Consider the following 24,297-nt stretch of genomic DNA (forward strand, 5'->3'; position numbering starts at 1 on the left):
GCCTCCAGTAGGCGTGGCGTGGGTAATGTTTTCGTTTTTGAACGACTGCGCGAGTTTGCAAAAACAGTCTATATCCATAAGTACGTCCCACCAGCAGTGAGCCTGGTAAGTGTTGTTGTCATGTTAAGTAACGCGTTAATCGTTGAATGGCAGCATTCAGGAGGCAGATCAGATGTGGTACAGTCAGTGACACAGTGATAGTTTATTTAGCTCTGGAACATTTTATAAATATACATTCTTCTGATTCCAGGAACAGACATTACAGTCAATGCTGTTTTCGGCTTACATTGCTCTTTGCTTTATTTACGAGGGTTAGAGCTGCAAACCGAAACGTATCTACAAGACGGAGGATGTCACATATCTCTTTCTTACTATAGGGATTGAGGAAAACTTCCTCTTTGAATGTTCCATTTTCTAGTAGCCTACTGTTAGTCTCCATTGCGTGTGTTTTGGGTAAGTTATGGAAGCATTATGTAGGCTTAGGCTACGTGACCGTGACGTGACGGTGTTACTATTACTGTTTAATAGTACCCAAAACTCACGTCTCTTTAGAGCAGTGGTTTTCAACCAGTGGTCCGGGGACTACCAGTGGTCAGGTCATTGAGGGGGTCCCAGGTGGTCCCCAGATAAATGATTGAGAGTTGGTAGCCCTGGTCCAGTGTGACTGTGTCAGCGAGTCTCCCAATGACTCGCTGACGCACTGAACCAGGGCTGATTGATTGATTGATTGAAATATGTATTAACAGTTTGCAGAATTACAGTACATTTCAAGCACAAAGACTGTTAACTGTGAGTGGACGACCCAATTAAGCATTACACTTGTTTACAAGAGGGTCCACCATGTTCAATTCATCAAAACATTTAGAGACGTACAAATAGACACTTCTATATAGACAAAGAACAGAACAGGAATTCATCATAAAGGAGGTAAAAAGGGAAAAGAAACATATACACTGAGGGAAAATGGGGCGGGGGGGTTTAGGGGGGGCTAGAGAGTTGGTAACCAAATGGAGTGGACCCATATAGATCTTTAACTCTTGAGAGTGTTCAACATTATTGTTAAACATCTGCATTATTTAATTGGACAAAATCGTATCCAATATGAATGATATGAAAATATGCTAAGTTTTGGGTCTGAGAAATGTCATCAAATGGTGGACCGTGGCTCAAATGCTGAATTTTGGGCCTTGATATGAAAAGGGTTGAAAACCTGCACTGCTTTAGAGTATTGTGGAGGTTGTCTCTCGAGGGTATCTCTACCCCCTTTGGTAATGTTTAGATGCTGGTGGAACACCTGCTGGTTGACCAGTAATACTGACTGAAGCTTCATTGTCATAAATTAGTTTTTTGAAAAATGTGAAATTCGTTTTTGTTGTGTTCAGTATGAGAAAGGGAAGAAAATGTCACAGAGGGTATATAGGCAGTTGATAACAGATATCTACATACACATACCAGCTACATTCGACATAAGTTGCATAATTTAATTTGTCACAAACTCACAAAGGTGGGAGCACATCGGTATAGGTCCGCATAGCAGCAGCTATGTACATGCGATTAGACATTAAGGTGCGAAAGAGTGTCAATAATGGAAAATAAAGTGTAAAAAAGTAACTTCTATCCAATTTAAATTGCTCCAAAACCTAACCTTTCCCTCCAACATCAGTGGATTTGATTGAATGCTGGTTGCTTTTTTTTATGTAGGTGAAGCTTGTTCTGTAAGACACGGTTGATCATCAGCTAAACACCTACATGATATTATGACTGACGTGAGACTGAAGAAGAGTGAAGAGCGACGGAGGAAGGTTGAGCTGCTGGCTCAGTCTTTCCAGAAGAGTCCTCTTCCCTCCTGCTACAAACCCAGACTGCAGCCCCAGCAGCCGTCCTCCGTGTGGAGACTGTTCCCTCGTCAGTGTCTGGCCATCAGCTTCGCTCAGAGCTCCAAAGAGGTAAAGTTTACTAAAGCAATAAGCCACAAGAGGTGTGAGGTTACCTTGTATTTTATAATGGCGGAGAGGCGTGGTGAGGCACGAGACGTGGTCGAATACCCTCTCAGACCCTTCTCAGTTTTAGATACATTTGCTTACATTCTGTTCTCAGTTACAAATGGATAAAATTACATTGAGGATTTTACAATGTAGTTATCTTTTCCGTACCTCAGATATTACTAAAACTCAAACGTCATACATATAACTTTGTGCCCTCTATATCAGGATGTGCATGTTTTTGCGCTGGAAAAGGAAAATGCATCCTTGGGTCAAAGGATGTATTTAGTCACCAGTTACACCGAGCTATGGCATTACTACAGGTATGTAACATTACTGCTGCATACTACAGAAATCTTGTATGGGGTCCCTACTCCCTAGCACAAAATAATGAGAGTCCACGACCAAATACATATAAACTTTCACCAGGACTTACCAGCAGTCCCTGATGCATTGCTATGAGGTGATTCCGGAGGGGGCAGTTTGTAAGCTGTACTTTGACCTGGAATTTCATAGGCCCTCCAATAAAGGGCTTGATGGGAAATCAATGGTGTCCTCTCTTATCCAGGTAAGCTATTGTTCAGAACCTTTATCCACAATGTACATGTCAGTAGCCAAATACCACCTTCCCTGTCTTCAAACTGAACCAGATAGACATTGAGCATTCACTAGTCTCTGCTTTGTGTGTTGTCAGTATGTTTGTGATAAGCTGTTGGAGGTTTATGGCATTGCATGCTCCGGAGAAGATGTCCTGAATCTAGACTCCAGTACAGAGGACAAGTTCAGCCGTCATCTTATCTTCATCCTACCAAATGCAGTTTTCAAAGACAACCTACATGTTGGTATGTTATGTTATACACATTGTAGCCTCGAACGCAAATACAAAGTATAATTCGATACGGTTGCAAATGCTTGATTCAGAGGGAGAGTAGTCTTGCGGGCCAAACTGTTCTCCCACATATTCCAAATGCTTCCGTCATACAGTCTCTGGAGCAATGGAAGCTCTGAAAATGATCCGGAGGTAAAGCAGATGTGACACTGTCCGCTTCCGTTTCGTCTTTACAGTCTCACAAATTTGTCTTAATTAATATAAATCTAAATAATTGAAGCCTATATAGCTTGCTGCTTATCAGAAATGGCAATGTAAAAATAAAATATATTTTTGTGAACGGAAATGACAAACCGATGACTGCTTCCTTTCTCTGCGTTCAGGAGGTGTAGTTCCAGACTATAGCTATAGCATTCAGGAGGTGTAGTTCCAGACTCTATATAGCATTCAGGAGGTGTAGTTCCAGACTCTATATAGCATTCAGGAGGTGTAGTTCCAGACTCTATAGCATTCACGAAGTGTAGTTCCAGACTCTATAGCATTCAGGGAATGTGGAATAGTTGCCTGGCTACGGTGAGACAGGGACTAGGAGGGGATCTTCGGTTTCAGCTTCGCCCAGCTGATGGCTGTTCAAATGATCATGATGAGCGCTCATGGGGGAGCAGTTAGGGGTCAAGTGTCTTGCTCAGGGACACTTCGACACTGGGGCATTGAACCGGGGACCCTCTTATTTCCCAGACAGCCAGTGTCTACCTATTCAGCTACCGTATGACCGCCCATTAAGTTGATGTTGCTACATGTTTGTTAAACACTTCATTCACTCTGTGATTTACCTAATATTCTCTCCGATATTCACTTTAGGTCGATTCATCCATGCCATTCTACGACCAGTTCTGATTACCTCTAAAAGAGGAAGTCAGTCGGATGTTGGTGTGACAGAGGAAGTGGCAGAGGGAACTGGAACACAGTATGTTCTTTAGTTTGTAAATCTAACTCAACATAACAGCTGTAATGACTCGTATACACAGACATGTATCTGTATATTGTATATGCATACGTAGGGTATACGGTACAGGTGTACTGGTCGTTGAGAGGGTTCCAGGCGGTCCCCAACAAAATGAGTTAATATAGCACAAAAATCAATTGAACCACTTTAAAGGGATATTTCACTTTCAAAAAATGTTAATTTTATCATCTAGTTTGAAGTTACAGTGGGTTAGTATAGGAACGGGGCGTGTCTGATCAAATTAATATCAAATATCTAAATACTGAATAAAGCAACTTAAAAAACTGTCCGGGGTGCTCCCGGAGTAGACAATAAATGGACCCAAAAATATTTTGAAAGTGAAATATCCCTTTTACATCGGTGCAAAGCGATGTGTTGTGAAATTGCAGATTGGCTATTTTCCAAACATCTTGAAATATTTTACATTTTAACAACACAAATCTTGTAGGATGGCCCTGTCACAAAATACTTTTTGATGGGGTTCCGCAGCCTAATACACAATTAATTTGGGGGTCCTTGACATGGAAAAGTATGAGAACAACTGCGACACAGTATATACAGTAAGACAACTCCTCAATAAGTTTGTTTATTGACAGTGGAGGAAAACCTGTTCCCACGGAGATGGAGAATCCACAGGCCAAGAGGTGGAAACCAAACGAAACAGATCTCGGCTTCCTTGTGGTCAAAAACAAAGATGGACAAGAATGTCTCTTTGTAGATCTTGGTAAAAGATATTTGTTTTGTTGTTGAATTAATTGTGTAAAACTTGCCAGAATGTCCTTTTTGAATTTGTAATCATTTACATAAACAGGTGTATATACCAAGAACAGAAACTTTCGCCTCTACAAATCATCAAAGGTTGGAAAGAATGCTGCGTTCAGTGTTGCAGAGGACAATACGTTTGTCGCCAAGCTTGAAAGGAACATTTCTGCAGAAGAACGCATATTCTTGTCTTCCTTAGTCTGCAATGTGAGGTACAATCATGATGATCACACTTATCCAGTTATAATTTTAACCACTTAAATAGTATACTTGGTAAAACTAATGCTTAGTTCACTCGGGTTGGCTCTGTACTTGGTCTGCTCACAACACATACCTAATTACGAATGCTAGGGTTAACGGAGCTTCTGCATTGGACACTATGCTTATGTCACCAGGTACACCGGTCAGAGAATTCTAACGTGGGACATTTCTGACACCGAGGAATCTAGAACAAGGATGCCTTGTCAACAAAGATCAACAAACATTTCATGTAATATTAAATTGAGTGTATTTTCAGTAATACTCGCCTTACTGGATGTGTAGAATTTACGATGCTTTATTTTCATTCCTCGCCGGCAGGTGCATTGGATGGCCACCAGTTCTCTCCCTATCAAGAAGTGGACACATTTGTTCTCACTGAGATTAAAAAGGATGGGATACAAGGAAGTATGTGCTTTCTATATAGACTTGTTGTATCAGAGTATAGGTCACTAGCAAACATTTCCCATTTTCCCCCCTTAACCCCTTTTGGTGTTAGCATTATGTTATTATGCTTTAGCTATTGAAAAATAGCAGATCTACAAGCTCATAGCGCGCCACCGAGTGGCGCGCTACGAGCTTGTAGATCTGCTATTTTTGAAAAATCGAAGAACGACTGACATAGAAACATAGCATTTTTCATAACATAACATTTTTCAGAAAACTGTCAGGATGTAGAAGACATTTTTAGAATCTGATCTCAGGTCAAAATGCGTTAATAGGCATAAGGCGATGGAACTACTTTGTCTCTGAACAACTGCTGGTCTATGACATCCTGAAATACCGCTGGTGTGAGAACGTAGACAGGTTCCATAAAAGCAACAACATCATGTGAGTCTACTCTTATTCATGTCATGTAACAAGAGCTTGTTTTACCTTTGAGTGCTCCATCTATATATAGTATATTCTTTGGTCTTTTCTGTAGGATTCTTGTGGATCTCAAAGAAGAAGTCTGGTACCAGAAGTGTCAAGATCCTGCTTGCAAGAATTTCAGATCCTCAAGTATGGAGTGGCTTTAAGGGTTGTTACTGTTTGTCAAAGCCTGTTTAGTCCACTGCATGCATGTATTAATGCAGTATCACACATAGACGAATCAAAGACGATCAGAGTTCTTCACCTATTGATATGCAACATCTACAGTAAATTCAGTGAATGGCTATTCCGAAACAGAGAAATTGGTTGTGCATTCCACAAGACTTTAGGGCAGTCCTCTCTAATGGGACAGTGAACATACTGAACATTGAATTTAGATTTCCTCAGACGTATCAGTATGCAGATATCTCTGATCTGGCTATGCGAGACAAGCACTAATGTTATTGAAACCTGTTCCTGCTCAGGTTACCCACTACCACTGGACATCTGCATAAGCCACCTCATGACAAAGGTTTGTTTCTTTAATTTCAGCAAGTTGAACAAAGCACCAGTGTCTGGGAATCTTAACCAGCTTTGTTTAAAATCCTCAAATAAGTACACAGTTCTTTGTGAAATAAAACAATATTGTCATTGTCCCATATTTTTTTTACGACAGGACGAGCAGCACCAGGCGTATCTGATAGACGATGTTGGTAACATTGAGCTCAGTCAGGCATCGGGCCAAGCCTTACAAAGCACAACACATCTAGAAGAGGTGGCTGAGGTTTTGGAAGATGGAGCAGACGACAAGGCCTACTTTGAAGCAATGCAAGAGTATGAGAGGAGCACAGACTATACAGAGATGGTCTCGGATCAGCTTCTGCTCCAATGCGTGGAGGAGTTTGAGTCCAATTAGCAGGTTTCAGATCAGCTTCTGCCCAAATGTACGAGTCTGGTTAGCAGGTGTCGAGTGCTACATTTAGTGTCACTGGGCGTTGCTGACAATTATTAAATTATTAAGACTGTAACTTAAGGACGATTTTCTGTTTTGACAATTTATATATATAAAAAGAGCTAAACATTTATTGAATATATTTTGTTGAAAGTCACGGTCATGTCATAAAGCATAACAACCATATTGTGAAACAAGACATTTAATAGAAGTGGTTATTTGGTACAGTGGAGTATGATATTTAAATGTTTTGCCCAAGCACAAAACACTTGTCCTGTACAGTTTGGACCCCTTATTGTTAAATAACTTTAGAAATGGGCATGATTGGCTTACAGTGGTGTTACACCCAGCGTCTATAATATTGTGAGATCCTTGCAATGGTAGTGGAGGTCATGAGTTGTTTGGAGATAAACCGTCAAGTAAGGATGGCTTGAACAATCAATGACATTGCCTTGAAACATTACATGGCCTCTATATGAGAGATAAAAACCCTTTTAATAATGCACAGAAAAGACCATTAATCAATATGCACAGTGATAACAATTCATTCCAAACATGGAGTTCACAAAGTAGTTCTGCTTTTCTCAAGATGCCAAAAATATATAATTTCTTCTTGTCCAAGGCAGTCTGTAACACTTTTGATTCTACACATGTAAAATCCTGTTAAAAACAAAAAACAGCAAATGAATGGACTGCTACATTATGCAGAGAGAAAAGGGTCAAAATGTTTAGAGCCCTGCCTGATGCATTGCATATGTATGTGTGTGTGCGTGCATATATATGCCATTTTATTTTTTGGACGACATCAGTAACTGCAATCATGCAGCCGCTGTATCCCAATCATCCATAGATAACGGGTTCAAAAATACCAGTTCTACAAGCTCACAACGCGATGGGTTGTGCAATTTATGACAAAATATTGGTCAAAACATTGATTATCGGTGGTCTAGGTACTCTAGGACTAAAAAAATGTAATGTAAATTGAAATGCGAGACCAATTCCTATAAAAAAAAATACATACTATGATGTTGCTCACCTACAAGGAAGATTAAACTGCAACATCAAATTGTTGTTATCCATAAATACATCAAACATTTGATGGTGAAAGACATTTGAATCACTGGCTCTGAGAACATTTACATTGAGATCGCAGTCGCAGTATTAAACTTATTTCTGTACAGTGACCCTTTTAATAAAGGAGAGACAAGCCATAAAGTATATGGACCACAACAATACCATAAGAAAAAATTACTTATTTCAGTCCAACTTGTCTTGTAACAGTCAACCTCTCACAAGAAACCCTGTTAAATCATGCTAAACAAACAATTCTGCTATCGACTACACTGAAATCTAGATGAAGTCTAGATGACAAATGGCACCTCTTGCTTACACATTAAAATCCTCTGTTAATTTAACACTGATTTGACTGTGTACTGTACAGCATCAAGAACCATGGGAATGCAGAAAATGTCTAATGCATTATCGGCCATTATACAAATAGATTTTCTCTTCAGACATACTATTTACAGGTTCAATGATGACATTAAATATAAACTTAAATATAAATCCAAAATATTAAATACAATTGTATATAAATAGCCAATGTTTGTCTTTGTTGTGGGGGGATTTTTTTTTGTGGCAGTGGCACGTTTGTAAATTCTAAACATAAAGCAAAGAGTAAAAACAAAAAAGGCTCATTTTAAAACGGGGGAAAATTGACTGGCAGTTTCTGACCAGGCGACATAACATTCCATATAATATAATTTTGACATATAGTCAAAATGGAGTTGGCGAAAGGGCCTTTCTGTGTGGAGTTTACATGTTCTCCCTGTGTCCCCTAGGGTAGGTACCCTCACAAAAAACATGCAGTAATGCTGGTCTCTAAACTACCTCCCCCTGGCCAGCCGGGCCATCTGGTCGGAATAACATGTTCTTTCCACGCGTTACGCCCTAGCGGTGAAAAGAAGCAGCTTGGACTCCTCATGCATGAGGTCAGTCCGCTGCCCTCCCCAGGTTGGCAGAGGAAGTGTAGCACCCAGGATTACATTAGATAATTGACACTGGGTGAAAAATGGGTTGCAAAATCATGGGATAAAAATGTAGTAAAAAAAAAAGAATGCAGTTAAGGCATCAATGAGGCACATGTCTCCTTGTTTGCTAAACCTCTTCTCCCAAGATGAGTTACAAATGGCATTAACATGTTTCTGGTACTGGGACACTCATATTTGACAAGCCATTTACTACAATGGACATGGAGGATATTGTTCCCCAAAGAAAACGAGACCGGGATAAAGCAGGTTAACCTGTGATTCCAAGTTTGTGTGACATTATCCTGTTAGATGGCAATCCACACAAATCAACTTACTGGTGGATGAGGAATATCCGATTCAGGATTTAGGTTTCAAATGATTGTCATCATTCCCTTAATCCATCACCAGGACTCACATCTTAATGTTTGCATAGAGAGCATCGATCTGCTCTCTAAAGTGGCTGCGAATCTCATTCCTCTTGGCCTTCAAAGTCGGGGTCAGCAGACCATTTTGCACAGAAAACATTTCTGTTTGCAGTACAATGTCCCTCACCTGCAGAGAAGATGATACACAATGTTGTCATATTATGCATAAGTGAGTAGTTTACTCAAGTAAATACACAATAACAATAATTACCTGTTCAAAAGACTTAAGTCCCCCTTCTTTCCCCAACATCTGAAGGTCCTCCATAATGGCCTGCTTTATATCCTAAAATAGTCATGACAAACAGTCAGATGGAAGTATGTAACAATGCTTATACCAAGTGCATTCGGATCATTATGATGATAAATATAACCTTGTTTTTGCAGAGTTCAGAGTAGGATCCCTCAATCCCTCTTTTCTGGGCCCAACCAGGTAAAAAGTCAGGATCAGGTACCACTATGCCCACCAGGCATGCCTTAAAACAGTGACATTATACACTATATTACAATCTGCATTAACCTGCCCAAATGTATTAGTAGCCAAATAGTATTTAATAATGTTAAATAATATTCAGATAACAAAATTGCTCACCTGCAAGCTGTCACCATGGACAAACACTTGAGCCACTGGATCACTACGATTGTAGATATTTTCAATTTTCTCCGGGGCAATGTATTCACCTTGGGCCAGCTTAAAAATGTGCTTCTTTCTATCAATGATCTTCAATGTGCCATTCTGCAAAATAGTGGGGAGGGTCATTGAAATAATAAGGGCTGCAATTGGTGTTGTTGACAAAGGTATGAAAGGTTCCACCATATGGTTATGGTCGTACCACACTACATGTAAACGATGCCAAATTATTCAACCATAGAACCATCTAATTTGAATCAAATATTTGTCAGGTCCAAGGAAAATACGACAATCCAGTCTCCTCTGCTTTCATAGAGATGCTTACAGGTAGCCACTTCCCAATGTCTCCTGTGTGCAGCCAGCCATCCTGGTCAATCGCCTCAGCAGTTTTCTCTGGGTCTTGTAGGTATCCTTGGAATACGTTTGGTCCTTTAACACACACCTAGCAAGGAAAGATATATCATAAAATAAATGACATACAATATGTACAGTACATGACATGCTGGAGAAGCAGCATGCCAGTTTAGCTGTAATCTAAACAAGTAGAAAGTTCAGAGCAGTGATTTCTTACATTGTAAAATAACTTTTGAGATGCCATTACAATCTGGCTAAAGCTCTACAATTTCTAACCTCTCCCTGCTTTTGCTACTCATATTTGTCATTGGTTTTTTCTGTTGTGATTTCAATAAATCTACCTCCTGTTGTGGCCCTACAGTAACCCTCTCTCTGAATGGTCATTCATTGTTGTACAAGGGTGAGAGGATATGTGAAAGTGGTGCTTGTCTTGTGTTAAGTTCCCATATTCATTTATTTCATGGCTAACCAAACCAAACATCCTCACCTCGCCCTCCCCATTGGCTGCCAGGTAGTTCATTTCAGCCACATCCACCAGCTTGATAGAATTGCAGGGTAGAGGAGGCCCAACATGACCTGAAACATTATAGCAGTCAAGACAATATGGTATCAATTAACACAACTTGATTAAGCAACGCTGACATTTTTAGTTTTCCACAACTGCATACTGTATAATTGTGCTCATCTGCAGTAATATCTCATAACTTGCAGCAACAATATTGATGTAATTACCTGCTGTCCAGTCCCCAGGCATTGACATGGAGCATCCTGCTGTGCATTCAGTCTGGCCATAACCTTCATAAAACTGGGATGAAGTAGGACATGTTATATTTAGACACAATCACCTATGAAAAGGAGTGACAACAAAAGAGGAACAGGCAGACATACTAACCTGACAGCCGAGGGCAGCCCGCAGGAAACTCAGGACGGTTGGGGACACTGGGGCAGCTCCTGTAATCATGAGCCTCACCTTGCCACCCAGGCTAGCCTGATAAGAGCAACCAAACAAGAACAATCTAAGATCTCATTTCAATTTCACAAATCATCAAGACACTGGTGTGTGAACTGTGAAGGTCATTTATTTTAATGCAATATAAAACTCCACAGAACGAAACAGCTTCTCGTGTCAAACGCTTTTTTTTCTCCAGGAAAAAATAAGCAATTCTCGTGACATGGTGGAGTTAACAGACTAGATGTATGCTTTCAAGTTTCAATCACATCGTGATGCATTTAAAGAATAACCTTGGGATGGTAAAAATGACTTTTACCTGAACTTTATTAAAGATGAGTTTATCCCAAATGCTGTTCGTTCTGACTATGCCACTTCTAAGCTCCGCTTCCTTCCTCCGGGTGGCAAAGTCCAGCAACCATCGCTTGAGCGGCGTGTTGGCCTGGCCAAATATCTGGAAAGAAGTTGCAAAAATCATGACAAGTGTAAAGGTTTAAAGTGAATCGTACAACAGTGAAATCCTCAGTGTTCATTTATTCATCTGTACCTCCCGAGAGCGACCCCAACAGGTCCATTTAATTACATTTGTAGTCTCTCCGAGATAAATTAACAGAGTATTTTACTTTGTAATGCCGTCGTGCCGGAAACATGGATCTTTGTCTGACCTTATCAAACATGCGGTTGAGAAGACGCGGGACAACGGGGAAGACCGTTGGCTGCAGGGCCTTTAAATCGTCCATCAGCAGACGGATGTCCCCCTGGAAGTAGCCTATTCTTCCACCATGGATCAGGATGACACCCTGAGTTAAATGGTTAATGGTGTTATTCCCTCACTCATGAGTGTTGTCATATTTGGCCACAAGAGGGCACTGTTGTTCTGCAAAGAATCTCTGTGTGTGTGTGTGTGTGCGTGCATGTGTGTGCACTGCCATGAGTCATGACTGAGCCTGAAAAGGTTCAGTTATTAGTGACAGACAATAAAGTTATCTTGAATCACAAATATTACCAATAGATCTGTACATCTGATGTTATATAATAATGTCTGTAGCCTATTACAGTTAACAACACCTCCTCCAAGCAGAACTGTTTATGCAAGAACATGCCATACTGGCCACCATGTAAACATTTTTAGTTTGCATGTAAACACACACACACACATCATCCCCATGATATTTCAGGGCAAATCAGCTCAAAAAAACATACCTCCACAACCCGCTCAAACATGTGTGCTAGAGGGAGATATGACATATGAATATCATTTACGGTCAGCATGCAGTGCACCTGTGGAAGACACACAAAAACACATGCACACAACACACACACACACAGCACACACACACAGTCACACAGGTCAAGCACGGCATACCTCTACAACCCTCTCAAACATATGGGCCAAAGGAAGGAAGGAGATGAGTACATCTGTATGACTGGGCTCGAGAATGCCCTGGATCACACACACAAGACAGACAAATGGAGAGTAGGAACAGAGAAGACAAGACATGGGAAAATGACAACCAACTACTGACCTGGATGTTTGTCTCAGCATGCATTCAGCAGTGTAATAATAACAATAACAGAAAACCTTTCACAACTTATGACACGCCCAAAATATCTTAGTCATTATATTGTCAAAACAAAACGTTGTCAAAGATTTCCAAAAATAGCAGAAATATCTCATCTACAAGCTCACAATGCGTCGCAACTTGTAGATTGGCTATTTTCTCTGTTCATCGTATACAACCAATTATATAGGGCTTAAGGTGGTTATCATTTGAAAAGAAGAAATTGGTCTGAGTCCGAGTACAGAATCTGAAACCCAAGGTAAGATTCTGAATAGGGTAAATGTAATAACATCATTTATATGAATAAAGATAAAAAGCTCTCACGTATTTTGTTTACCTCTGTTATTCTAATGAAAGCTGCAGTGTTGGAGATGACATTTCCATGGGTAAGTATTGCACCCTTTGGGTTTCCTGTGAAGAAAACAGTCAATCAACCTTAATTTATATAGCACATTTACACAACCGAAATTGACCAAAGTGCTTCACAGTAGATAAAGTAAACATGGTAAAAAGAATTACATCAAGAAAGTGATAGAATAAAAGAAGAATACGTAACCATTCAAATCAGACAGCATTAAAGGCAAATTTAATTATATGTAACCATTTCGATCAGACAACAGTAAACGCCAGAGAGAAAAAGGTGAGTTTTAAGAAGGGACTTCAAAATCTCAATGGATTCGGCAGCTCCAACAGTAGTTAAATCGTACTGATGATATTAATTAACTGACCGCTACTTATAATTATATAAGAACATTGGGTGAAAAAATAGCAGAGCTCATAACACATTGCAATTGCAACGCGAGGATTGCTGTAGTAGAGGGAGAAAATGTGGGGCCAAAGATAGACCCTTGAGACCGAGAGTCACCAGTCAACAAAAGGACTGTAGTTACTATGGTGTATGTGAATATAAACTCCGTACCTGTGGTTCCACTGGTAAAGCAGATTAATGCAAGGTCTTCTGGTGTAGGTGGCTGTCACCAGATAACGAACAAATCAGAAAATGAAACCATTAAACCCATACCAACAACATATGTGTTAGTAAATTGCTTAAATGAATAAATTGCTGTACTACTGTATAACAAGTGCTGAAGTCTAGTGCAAGTCAATCTAAAACATAATACTATCGTCCTTTTAGACGCAGTACAGTAGAGAACATTAAAATTGATAGTCAAAATTAAAATATGATTGCTTCACCCTAGATGGATTTGAGCTGATGTTCTCATATTTTATTTCAGTTAAAATACTGTTTAAGTAAAGGACAAGTATCAGACGAGTTTTCTTTTCCCCCCAAAGGCCCAGACTGCCAAGGACGAGTTAGACGAGTTTTTAGGTTTTTATTGATCAAGTTAGATCGCGCTCTTCACTACCGTATGAATAGCTCTCAGTTGCTAGGCGATCGATAAACAGGAAATTACTACCGGTTCACAGCCCATGAGTTTTTGGTCTTCAAAAGAATTAAGAGTACCATCTGAAAAGACCGTGGCAGAAGCTAAACGCAGCGAGAAATAATTCTGGCATTCAATAATTTAAATACTGTTCAAGTAAAGTATGTTAAATACCATTTAAGTACAGTCTGTTAAATAATGTTAAACAATAAAGCAAGACTTTTGGCACACCTACAATGAGACAGGTACGCGAAGCCCAGTCCACACCAAGGATGCGTAACGCCTCTCGTTGCAACTCGCATCCAGTTGCAGCGGTCTGAATTGACCCGTTGCAGGTCAGTGCAGTTTGGGGATTCTGTTTGCTAGTGGTTGCAGTTGCAACTTATTGCATTGCGAATCATTGGTGTCGACTGGACTTAAGAGAAGACCAAGGGCCGATTAACAGAAGAAAAAACAACTGTACACAGTCTTCAAATGCAAAAAAAAAAACAGTGTGTCAGTCCAACGTACCTCTGGATCCTCATGGTTGGCTTCACCAATCGCCTGGGAAGACAAACATTTACCATACAATAAAACTTTTTGACAAATATGACTCAGTCCAACTTTTTTTACATATTCACCTGGGAAGACAACAATTTACCATACAATAAACCGTTTTGACTAATATGACTCAGTCCAACATCTTTTATAAGATATTTGTGACATGAGAAATAACAAAAACAAAAATGAATATATGCAATAAAACAAATGAATAAATAGTTAACAACAAAATCCTGCAATCAAATCAGTCTAATTGCTCTCACCTCAAACGCACTCAGGCTAACAACCTCAATGCCACATTTCTGCCCCTGAGACACCAGTTCACCGTCAAAGGCCTCCATGAGGACAATGGCTTTCACTGTGTGCTGCTTTCCACTGACACAGTCAAAAATGAGCCTAGCCTTCTCCGGTACATCACAGATCACAGTGGAGATGTTCGCTGGAATCACAAAGAACCATATTGAATTGACCTGGATCAAAAGAAAAGCTCAACAACAATAGAAGACAGGGTGATATGTGATCAGACTCTAGATGGTGTGGTGCTTTGCGAGGAAGATTTCATGGTGCCCTCTAAAAATACCTTTGTCAATAATGTAGCCAATGGCTTCCGTGCCTAGTGTGTCATACAGTGGAACTGCCACAAGGGAGTACGTGTAGCAGGCCAGCTCTGAAATGGTCCACTGAAAAAGACAACATGGATCAGTAACAATAGTGTACATTAAGTATTAATGTAAGATATTGTTGTTGTCGGGTAGAAACCTCTTATCTCCATATTTCAACTTTGTGTTCTTTCGTAAATGAATGGCCTAATTTGATCATAGTCATACCACCAACTACAGTGTCATACAATAGCATCAAAAGAAGTAGCAGATACAAGCTCGAAACACGAAGTGTCTTGTTTTGAGCTTTTAGATCTTCTACATTTGAAGCTTTGGATTTTGAATCCTGAAAAGTAACAGTTTGGGACATATGAGGTTTTCACCCGACAGAGACGATGTACAGTACCATAGTCTGTAGCTACACACAAAAAGCTAAAGATCTAAGGTAACAACATCTGGAACAATATCTAACCAGTAAAATGGAACAATGATTTGTAGTGAAGGCAACAATCAATAACAAGTTAGCGAGAACTGAAGAGCTACAGTATACATGCAGGACTTGAGCAGACACACATCAACATTCCAGAATATGCCACCAAAGACACCAAAGAAAAATGTTTCATTAAGAGGCTTAAGCACAAGCTTTGGGGGACATTTGTTCAGGATGTTGTTCCTGCTGTCACACATAAATGTTCCTAAAAGTTTGTCTTTCTTCCAAATTTTCCATTTGATACAATCATTTTTTCAGCTGATGCAAGTAGCCCACAGCAATAAGAAAAGCAAGAGTTTAGGAAAGGAGGAGAGTTTAAAGTAAAAATTCAACAAAGCTCCTTTTATTTGTAGAAAATCTTACCTCTGGCCTATTCTGGCCAAAAATGCCAATATTTTTGTCTCCTGCCTTAGAGTGGCCTCTGTGCAGTAGAGCAGAGCCGACATTCTCTGCTCTGTCGGCCACCTTGACAAAGAGATCAAATAACTTCATTTTCCAACATGTATGGTAGGGTTGGGTGAATTTACCAAGACTATCAAAACCAATACAGACATAACAGAGGAGCATGTTTTTGAGTGGTGCAGCCACTCCATTACAGAGCTTTGTGTGTCCCTGGGTCCCTGTATCCCTGGGCTGGCTGGGTCTGTCCGAGCACGAAATTACGTTTGCTTGGTTTTCACAACCAAGTGTCACTGTTGTGCAGTCTAACGCACACACACACACACACACACACATTGACACTTTGACGGCGGCTAATTGTTTAATCCAGGGTTCCACCACGCGTAATACGCTAAACCCGCTATTTGTTTAATGCGTTTAATTCGCCATTTAAAATAATGAAAAAGAAATAGCGGATTTGTCCCGGACCTGGTGACGAGGCCGTCGCGTTATGATGACGAAACCGGAAATCAAGTCATCCTCTGGGCTGCTAGGGCTTCTGGGAAATTGAGCCCAATGCTTATGAACGGGCCGTTTGTTTAGACTACAACATGCTGTGCAGGGTGGTTTCGTTTCGCATTGTCATGGCCGCTGGTTCTTCTGATCAACAACAAACCATCAGACTATTTTTCGCCATAGTCGCTAAGGTAATAAAGCGATCTCGGCAGCGTAGAATATTGGATTAAATAGCGGGGAACGCAGGTTATGCAGTAGAAATGTTAACTATATGATTTCGGGTGTGACAGTACAGTGACAGTACAGTACAGTAGAGGGACCCCCTGGGGACCCCCACATGGTAACTCATATCTCAACCGTTTCGGACACGGGGCAGCTCGCCGGAACTGGGCCGGCATCCTTGGCGTGTTCCTGTGGGTCTGGAAGTTCCGGGGACCCCCACACAAAGTTGCACCACTCAGTTCACACGGGTGTGATTTAAAAAAACATACATATATATATATATATATACACATATATATATATATATATATATATATATATATATATATATATATATGTGTATATACACACACACACACACACACACACACACACACACACACACACACACACACACACACACACACACACACACACACACACACACACACACACACACACACACACACACACACACACACACACACACACACACACACACACACACACACACACACACACACACACACACAGTATATTAATTTCTTATATACACACGGAAATCCATTAGACGGATTAACCGATAACCATTCAAGTCCTGTATTATAGTTGGTTGTATAATGGTTGCGTGGTTAGCGTGTACAAATAGTCAAAATAGACCATCTACAAGCTCAGAACGCGTCACATCACGACGCCTTGTGAACTTGTAGATCTGCCATTTTCATTATTTAAAAAAAAGGAGTTGAAATAACCGTGGTATTGATTTGATCGCCCAGCCCTAATGTATGGTACAGTATGATGACTGATGTAATTAGTTTACTAAATACCAGTTTCCCGTATCGTATCTCACCTCTTGGTATGATAACCACTCATAAGGCTGGTTGGGTTTTCTTGATCCTAGGCAAGGTCCATTGTCTGTGAAGCAAAAAGAAAATTGCACTAAATGAATCATCATAAAGTTATAACATTATTAACCACTTACTCTAAGCTCTTTGTCTTTATACTTCATTGTATGACACATAGCGAAAACAATCTACAACAATCTGCAAGCTCACAATTCTTCCCGTTGCAATGCGGTATTTTGCCATGTTAAATTTCTTTTAACATTTCTAAAACATTAACTTATTGGAGTGGATATTGTTTGTTGAGAGAACAGTTCTTACTTGACACCCGTATCCCTCGTAGAAACACCTCATACATGGTCTGAGCATCACTGTAGTAGTAAACCATGGGTTTGTCGCTGTCGTTCAAAAGGGACCTCCGCGCAAATTCACCTCCACCCTGCAGGGAAAATAAATTGTTAAGAATGGTTTACTACTACTTACTCGCTTAAAAGAGGTTTTCGATAACAAGAACACATTTCTGACCATTTCTGCACAGATATGCAATTAATGTTTTCCTTTAGTGTATTAAGGTTGTACTTTATTGTTACATCTTGTGTACAGGTACATAAGAGTAAAGCTTATGGTTTGTTTTTCGTATTCTTATTTGGTTTGGCTTCCTTCAGACAATGCAGCAGCATAGATAATAAAGAATAGTGAATAGTGATACAAATTCACTTTGGTCAAAAACGGTCTAAACCTAGATCAAATACCTGGCTACGGTGTGTAGTACTAGTACCCTCATTTTCAACTGAGGGGGGTAAAAGATGTCTTGCTTTCTTTGGTCCCTGGTCGTGGAACGGCCTGCAGATTAGACTAAAATTGGCCTTGAAAGTTCCATTGAGGCGTTTCAAAAGGATCACCTCTTACATACACATATTCGGACAGGTATATATCTATTCACTTATATATTGTACATTTCTAAAATAATGTAGCACTTTGCCCTTTTTGCGTCTCTTAGGGTTGTACCGCTTTGTAGATTCTTATTTTTAGGTATTCTGGAGGATAAAATGGATGTATTACTCTGTCTGTATTCTGTAATGTCATGTATTGTCATAGCACTGATGTGTAATTTTATTTCTGCCTCTTGGCCAGTTCCCACTCGTAAAAGAGATTTCTGTCTCTGTGTTTTTACTGGTTAAATACAAGATTTTTTAAAAAAGGGAAAAAAATAAAAAATATTAAAGAAAGGAAGAGAATGCAACAGAGAGCAAGGAGAGAGAAAAATATTTAGAATCATAATCAAGAGCTTCAAGATTCAAGAGCATTGTCAAATCAAATGTACATATAGTCTTGGTATATTGAATCATAATTTTTCGACCGTGGTCGAGATCATGGACTTCACAATGCCATGCCAGACTTCCCGGTCCTTCATTGCCATCCCCAGTTCCTGCTTACTGATGCATGTGTCCCTAGTGATCAGGGAACGACAGTTTTCTACCTCTGGTTTGCCTTTAGGCAGGATTCCAGAGAAGGGAAGATATACTGTAACCTCATTGTCAGCTCTGTAGCAGTGGCCAGCAAACTGTGTTCTTCTGGATCGGACTAGTGAAGAAACACAGGGAAGGTTGCCGTATATTAGATTAGTCGATGGGTGGCTCTTCCAAGAGAGATTTTGCGCTCTCATTAGAAGGCGGGTGTAAGTGCCATCTAGCCGTTTCTCCAATTTCTTTGAAAGTGTCCATGTCTCTGAGCCGAGTAGAATCGGCTCGACGGTCGTCCTAAATATTTTTACTTTGAACCTCTTACTAAGCTGGGACGACCAGATCTTATGCATGTCATTGCAGGCTGACCAGGCCATACACTTCCTAGTTTGAAAGTCCTTTTGAGAAGATATATATATGAACCCAAATACTTGTAGTCAACCTGTTTCAGAGGAGTGTTGTTAATTGTTTTGATAATGTGGATTTGCATATATTTACATATTCAGTTTTTGTAGATAAAGACGAACAGAGACTGAAGGAGAGCCTGAGCGTACTCCAATGATTGACTGATAAGCGCAATGTCATCAGCGAAGTCAGTATCGGTTAGGTATTTAGCAGGATGACGAGAGCTTCTCCTAGGTTTTAGTTGGTAGCCCTTATCATTGATATTATCAACTGACATACGAAGAACATAATCAACAACAATATTGTATATACTGTAACAGGGGTTTTCCACTGATTCACACCCTGTCTCTCTCTCCCCATTTCCTCGATATACTGTATATTAAAGACTGTTTTCTCACACAATTTTCTTATGCTTCCGCAATTCAAGATTCAAGAGCATCATCAAATCAAATGTACATGATATGGATATAATATTGATACTAGGGATGTCCCGGTCACGTTTTTTTGCTCCCAATCCAATTGCGATCATTTGAAAATGACGTGATCGGCCCGATTTCAGATCACATGATCGGATCAGGAGTCAACCCACAGAGCCTAGTCCACACGCCAGATTGTTCTACGTCCCAGTCCCGGCAGTGTAGTTCCAGAGCAACGGATTGTGTGGCCCTGGTCTTTCCCTAATGGGACTGATCGAGGGTAGCTAGCTACTGGGACGTAAGTCGGGACTTGATCATGATCACCCTGACTGGGTCAGTGAGGGGTATGATGTTGTGAGACCCGAAACCCTAATAACCTTGGCATACATCACTGAGGATACGTCCCAGGTGCAGCCATGCCATGTTTGTTTTTTTTGTTCTACATATAACAGGGGTTTTCAACTGAGGGACCACCACCCTGACTAAGAATCAAAAACATATTTGAATTAATAAGCTTGGGGGAAAAGGCTTAGAAATTAACAATTGGTTGCACGATACTACGTAAATCTTAAACATATCATCATCAAAAACATTTCTTCCATATTATTATTATTATTATTACTACAACATACATTCACATTCATCCAACACAACAAAACACAAAACAACTCATGATCTGTCTACTACATTTGATAGCTAGCTCCACAGTACAATCCAATCTTCAACATTGATAGTAAAGTAAATCTACATTATAATGGGATATATAGCTCATATGCATCTCTTTCACATCTCTTGAGTGAACAAAAACAACTTCAGCTTCTTCTTAAAACTCATAGTTATCCTCATAAACAACAAACATGGGTATGTGAGTTCCATGCCACCATTGCTCTGTAATTAACTGTTCTTTGTTTAATCATTTGTTCTACATGAAGGAAGCAGGAAACGACCCTCTGATGACTGCCGAGTAAAATAATGATGTGTATCTGAGTACAATGATACATTATTATAAAATATTGCTGGGGTTTTAGTTGTGATGATGTTTTTCCACAAAACACAGTAATGAATAATCCAATCCATATAGGTATTTGGCATAAAAATTGAGGCATTACATTTATCACACAGCCCCAGAAAGTAAAAAACTAATAAAACCGTGTTCAATTGAACGATAATTCAAATTGTATCTATCATTTTATAATGGACGATTTACTTTTCAGGCAAGAGGGCATGACCTTTGGACAAGTAGAACATGACCTGTACTTGACCGACAGGCAAGTGCCTCCGAGACCTTAGTGTCAACCCCTGGGTGCGCAACAAATTATATCAAGCCCTTATCGGTCAATATTGACCTGAAATATGCTAGTGGTCCAGAGCTCACAAAAGGTAGAGAACCACTGATCTATTCTTATATCACGGTTACCATAATTCTGTTCTTACTTTATCCAACCTTCATATAAAACTTATTTTATATTAATATACTGATTGTATGAGCGTCGAGCACACACGTGCAATACGTATACATTTCCTAATAATAATGACTGGACTGCCTTTTTCTGTGGAATTTCTTCACCTCCAACTTCCAAGTAAATTACAACATTGAGGCCTCATCATAGGCCACCAGGTGATTTAGCTTCTCAGGAAAATATATATGTAAAAATCACACCCGTGTGAACTGAGTGGTGCAAGGTCTTATATAGCCTGATCAGCTGTGGTCTGACGTAATGTCAGTGACCATAGTAACCATGCTCACCTGTGCACGGACACAGGTACACAAACATACAGACAAAGCTGGTTGTTGGAGTGGTTTGCAGTTTTGCACCACTCAAAAATAAAAGACACCCTTCACTTTCCTATGTTTCCAAATGCATGATCAGGGACCACATGAAATTCCTTCACGGACCACCAGTGGTCCATGGACCACCAGTTGAAAACCCCTGCTATATAACATTGTGTACAAACGGCACAGCAGTCAAGGCGGGAAAGAAAATGTAGAAGCTCGTTCCACAAACGGCGCACTCGTAGGGTCTCTCTGATCACTTACAAGCAAATTATATCCTCTGACAGCAAAACCGAAATAATTATCTTTGGCCATGACAACCCTATCCCGCCCCATACTTTTGGCACTTTCACCCCCAACATCCGTCCCCATGTTAAAAACCAGTCCATGGCATAATTATCGACATCTCTTTTAAATTCAACAAGCAAATATTCTCTGTCATCAAAACCAGTTTCTTCCAGCTGCGTTTGATTGCTAAAGTAAAACCATATCTTCCCCCGAAACAACTAGAAACACTAATTCACGCTTTTATTTCCTCTAGATTAGATTATTGTAATGCTTTATAATCTGGCATCGACCAGTCCTTGGTCAGACGACTGCAGTTAGTACAAAATGCTGCCGCGTGCCTCATCGCAGCCACAAAAAAAGCGCAACCATATCTCCCCTATCTTGGCCTCACTCCACTGGCTCCCTGTCAAATTTAGGATTGATTTTAAAATTTTGATAATTGCTTTTAAATCCCTCAATTGGCTGGCCCCCTTTTACTTGGCAGAACTTGTTGAACACCATAAGGGCCAATTCATACTCCTATTTTACTGCTGTTTTGGCACTGTAGTGCCGAAATGATTTCGGCTCGTCAGAAATTTTCAGTAGCACCGAAGAGCCGACTTTAGGACGGTACCCGCCCCCCCGAACCTCAAATGACGTCACATTGTAGGCTCTACAGCGCCGAACCGACTATTATTCGCCTCTAAAATAAGAGTATGAATCGGCCCTAAGCCGGTCAGAGCCCTGAGGTCAGCGCACCTCTCACTATTGAACCCCAAAACAGCCCTAGTTAAAACCAGGGGAGACCGTGCTTTTGCTGTATGTATCTGGAATAGCCTTCCTCTTCACATCAGATCCGCCCAGTCCATTGAGACTTTTAAGACCCATTCTTTCGACCTGGCTTTTAATCACAGCCTAGTTTAATTCCAACCTTTTATTTGTTCACCTTAGTGTCTTATTATATCCATATGTACCAGCTTGATATTGATGTATTGATCTTATTTGATTTTATTGTTGGTGCTATATGTTTTTTGACTTGTACAGAACTTTGGTTCGATGACAGTCGTTTTTAAATGTGCTTTATAAATAGTTTGATTTGATTTTTACAAGCTTGTTTCACAGACGGCACAACCGTAGGGGGTCTCTTAGCTTATTTATAGGCTGTATAGCCACACAACAATCTCCCTAGTTCGATTAACTCCTTCAATATCTTTAAAGTGTCTATCGTTACTCATCTTCAAATACCCTGCTCCCGTTTCTGTATGCCTCCGATTGTTTTCTTTGTCTCATATAAATCATGCTGCTAATTTACTGTAATTTAACACGCTGTCATTTAACAACCAAGGTGCATGTGCAATTGTGCATGTTTGTACTCTGTGTATTAATTTAATTTGGGCGGGAACCCCTTTTGGTGTTTTAACTAAGCATTATGTTATACTTTAGCTATTGAAAAATAGCAGATCTACAAGCTCATAGCGCGCCACCGAGTGACGCGCTATGAACTTGTAGGTCTGCTATATTTGAAAAATCGTAAAAATGCAAATCTTTGAATATATATCCTTTCAGAGCAAACTTTCTTTTATTTCGACGTCAGGCCTAAATGGGTTAAGGATGTGGTTAATGCAGGATATCGCATTTTCATGTCTGTTATGGTCTTTGGCTTCCGGTTTATGTTCATGATCTTTACATCATTACATGAATATATTGACGCACAAAGTCTGCTATGTTGTGGGTGATTAGGTGGGGTGGGAGCAGCTAGTTGTAGGAGAGCTTTTGTGTTTGTTTTTGTCCTTGTTTATGTATGCATGAATGTATTTGTTGTTGTATTGTTCTGTATTTGCTGTATGTTGTTGGACCCCCTCGAAAACGAGATAATACATCACAAGGGGATATCCTTTTCTCAATAAAAGGTTGAGAGTTTCTACAAATGAGTTGAAGATAAAGCAGATGTCCCCCACTTCTGTTTCGCCTTTGCAGTCACGCACGTAATACAAGCTACTGGAGATCTTTTTTTTAATTTCCTGTCGGAACTTTTGTGAGGTGGAGTTACATACTGTACTGTAATTCATACTTACATGACATTTTGTCCTGCATCTTCATCCATCAGAAATATGCACTACCTGCACCAGGGGAGCAGTTGGGGGTAACCTTGAGTTGTCTCTCAAGCCAGTGAATTACAGTACAGTATGTAATCTCCAGTAGCTTGTATTATGTGCGTGACTGCAAAGGTGAAACAGAAGTGGGGGACATCTGCTTTATCTTCAACTCATTTGTAGAAAAAAATATATATATATATTTTATTATTATTTTATTTTTGAGTGGTGCAACCACTCCAAGGAACAGCAATGTCCGTGTTAACCTATGTATGTGACCATGTGACCATGTGACTATATGACTATGAGTAGCAGTAGGGGCAAAAGTGGCACTGTTGA

General features: G+C 40.0%; 2 protein-coding genes across 4 annotated transcripts in view; one reads left to right on the top strand and one right to left on the bottom strand.

The window, feature by feature from the left end:
- primpol (primase and polymerase (DNA-directed)) lies at positions 1-6,774 on the top strand. 2 transcript variants are annotated; one of them, XM_079500149.1, is made up of 14 exons: positions 1-105; positions 1,702-1,946; positions 2,211-2,305; positions 2,412-2,550; positions 2,677-2,824; positions 3,673-3,778; positions 4,414-4,541; positions 4,629-4,791; positions 4,975-5,069; positions 5,159-5,245; positions 5,560-5,668; positions 5,763-5,839; positions 6,175-6,221; positions 6,366-6,774. In XM_079500149.1, exons 2-14 carry the CDS (start codon positions 1,758-1,760, stop codon positions 6,603-6,605), a joined length of 1,623 nt encoding a protein of 540 aa, XP_079356275.1. In that variant the 5' UTR covers positions 1-105; positions 1,702-1,757; the 3' UTR covers positions 6,606-6,774. The 2 variants fall into 2 exon arrangements, with proteins under 2 accessions (XP_079356275.1, XP_079356276.1); XM_079500150.1 differs by lacking the exon at positions 1-105 and adding an exon at positions 312-453.
- The window catches only part of acsl1a (acyl-CoA synthetase long chain family member 1a), a 26,995-nt gene continuing 7,809 nt past the window's right edge, over positions 5,112-24,297 (bottom strand). The window contains exons 3-22 of one of the 2 annotated variants that reach the window (XM_079500147.1): positions 17,862-17,979; positions 17,549-17,613; positions 15,967-16,068; positions 15,095-15,194; positions 14,778-14,953; positions 14,485-14,517; positions 13,509-13,560; positions 12,927-13,000; positions 12,231-12,308; positions 11,693-11,827; positions 11,347-11,481; positions 10,971-11,066; positions 10,811-10,883; positions 10,566-10,654; positions 10,050-10,166; positions 9,686-9,829; positions 9,468-9,569; positions 9,308-9,379; positions 9,087-9,223; positions 5,112-5,186 (exon numbers count right to left, since the gene is read on the bottom strand). In XM_079500147.1, coding sequence (XP_079356273.1) covers positions 5,126-5,186; positions 9,087-9,223; positions 9,308-9,379; positions 9,468-9,569; positions 9,686-9,829; positions 10,050-10,166; positions 10,566-10,654; positions 10,811-10,883; positions 10,971-11,066; positions 11,347-11,481; positions 11,693-11,827; positions 12,231-12,308; positions 12,927-13,000; positions 13,509-13,560; positions 14,485-14,517; positions 14,778-14,953; positions 15,095-15,194; positions 15,967-16,068; positions 17,549-17,613; positions 17,862-17,979 — 1,959 coding nt within the window. In that variant the 3' untranslated portion in view covers positions 5,112-5,125. Of the gene's footprint in view, positions 5,187-7,117; positions 9,224-9,307; positions 9,380-9,467; positions 9,570-9,685; positions 9,830-10,049; positions 10,167-10,565; positions 10,655-10,810; positions 10,884-10,970; positions 11,067-11,346; positions 11,482-11,692; positions 11,828-12,230; positions 12,309-12,926; positions 13,001-13,508; positions 13,561-14,484; positions 14,518-14,777; positions 14,954-15,094; positions 15,195-15,966; positions 16,069-17,548; positions 17,614-17,861; positions 17,980-24,297 lie in introns of those variants that run through there. The other variant, XM_079500148.1, reaches the window with a different exon arrangement.

The sequence above is a fragment of the Electrona antarctica genome (assembly GCF_951216825.1).
Source record: "Electrona antarctica genome assembly, chromosome: 4".
NCBI classification, from domain to species: domain Eukaryota; kingdom Metazoa; phylum Chordata; class Actinopteri; order Myctophiformes; family Myctophidae; genus Electrona; species Electrona antarctica.

What these genes read in the sequence shown, in the direction of transcription:
- primpol (XM_079500149.1), top strand. Translation starts at nt 1,758, where the DNA reads ATGACTGACGTGAGACTGAAGAAGAGTGAAGAGCGACGGAGGAAGGTT. An exon ending in AAGATCAACAAACATTTCAT is followed by an intron (nt 5,070 to 5,158) that starts GTAATATTAAAT and finishes CCTCGCCGGCAG; the next exon opens with GTGCATTGGATGGCCACCAG. An exon ending in AAAGGATGGGATACAAGGAA is followed by an intron (nt 5,246 to 5,559) that starts GTATGTGCTTTC and finishes ATGCGTTAATAG; the next exon opens with GCATAAGGCGATGGAACTAC.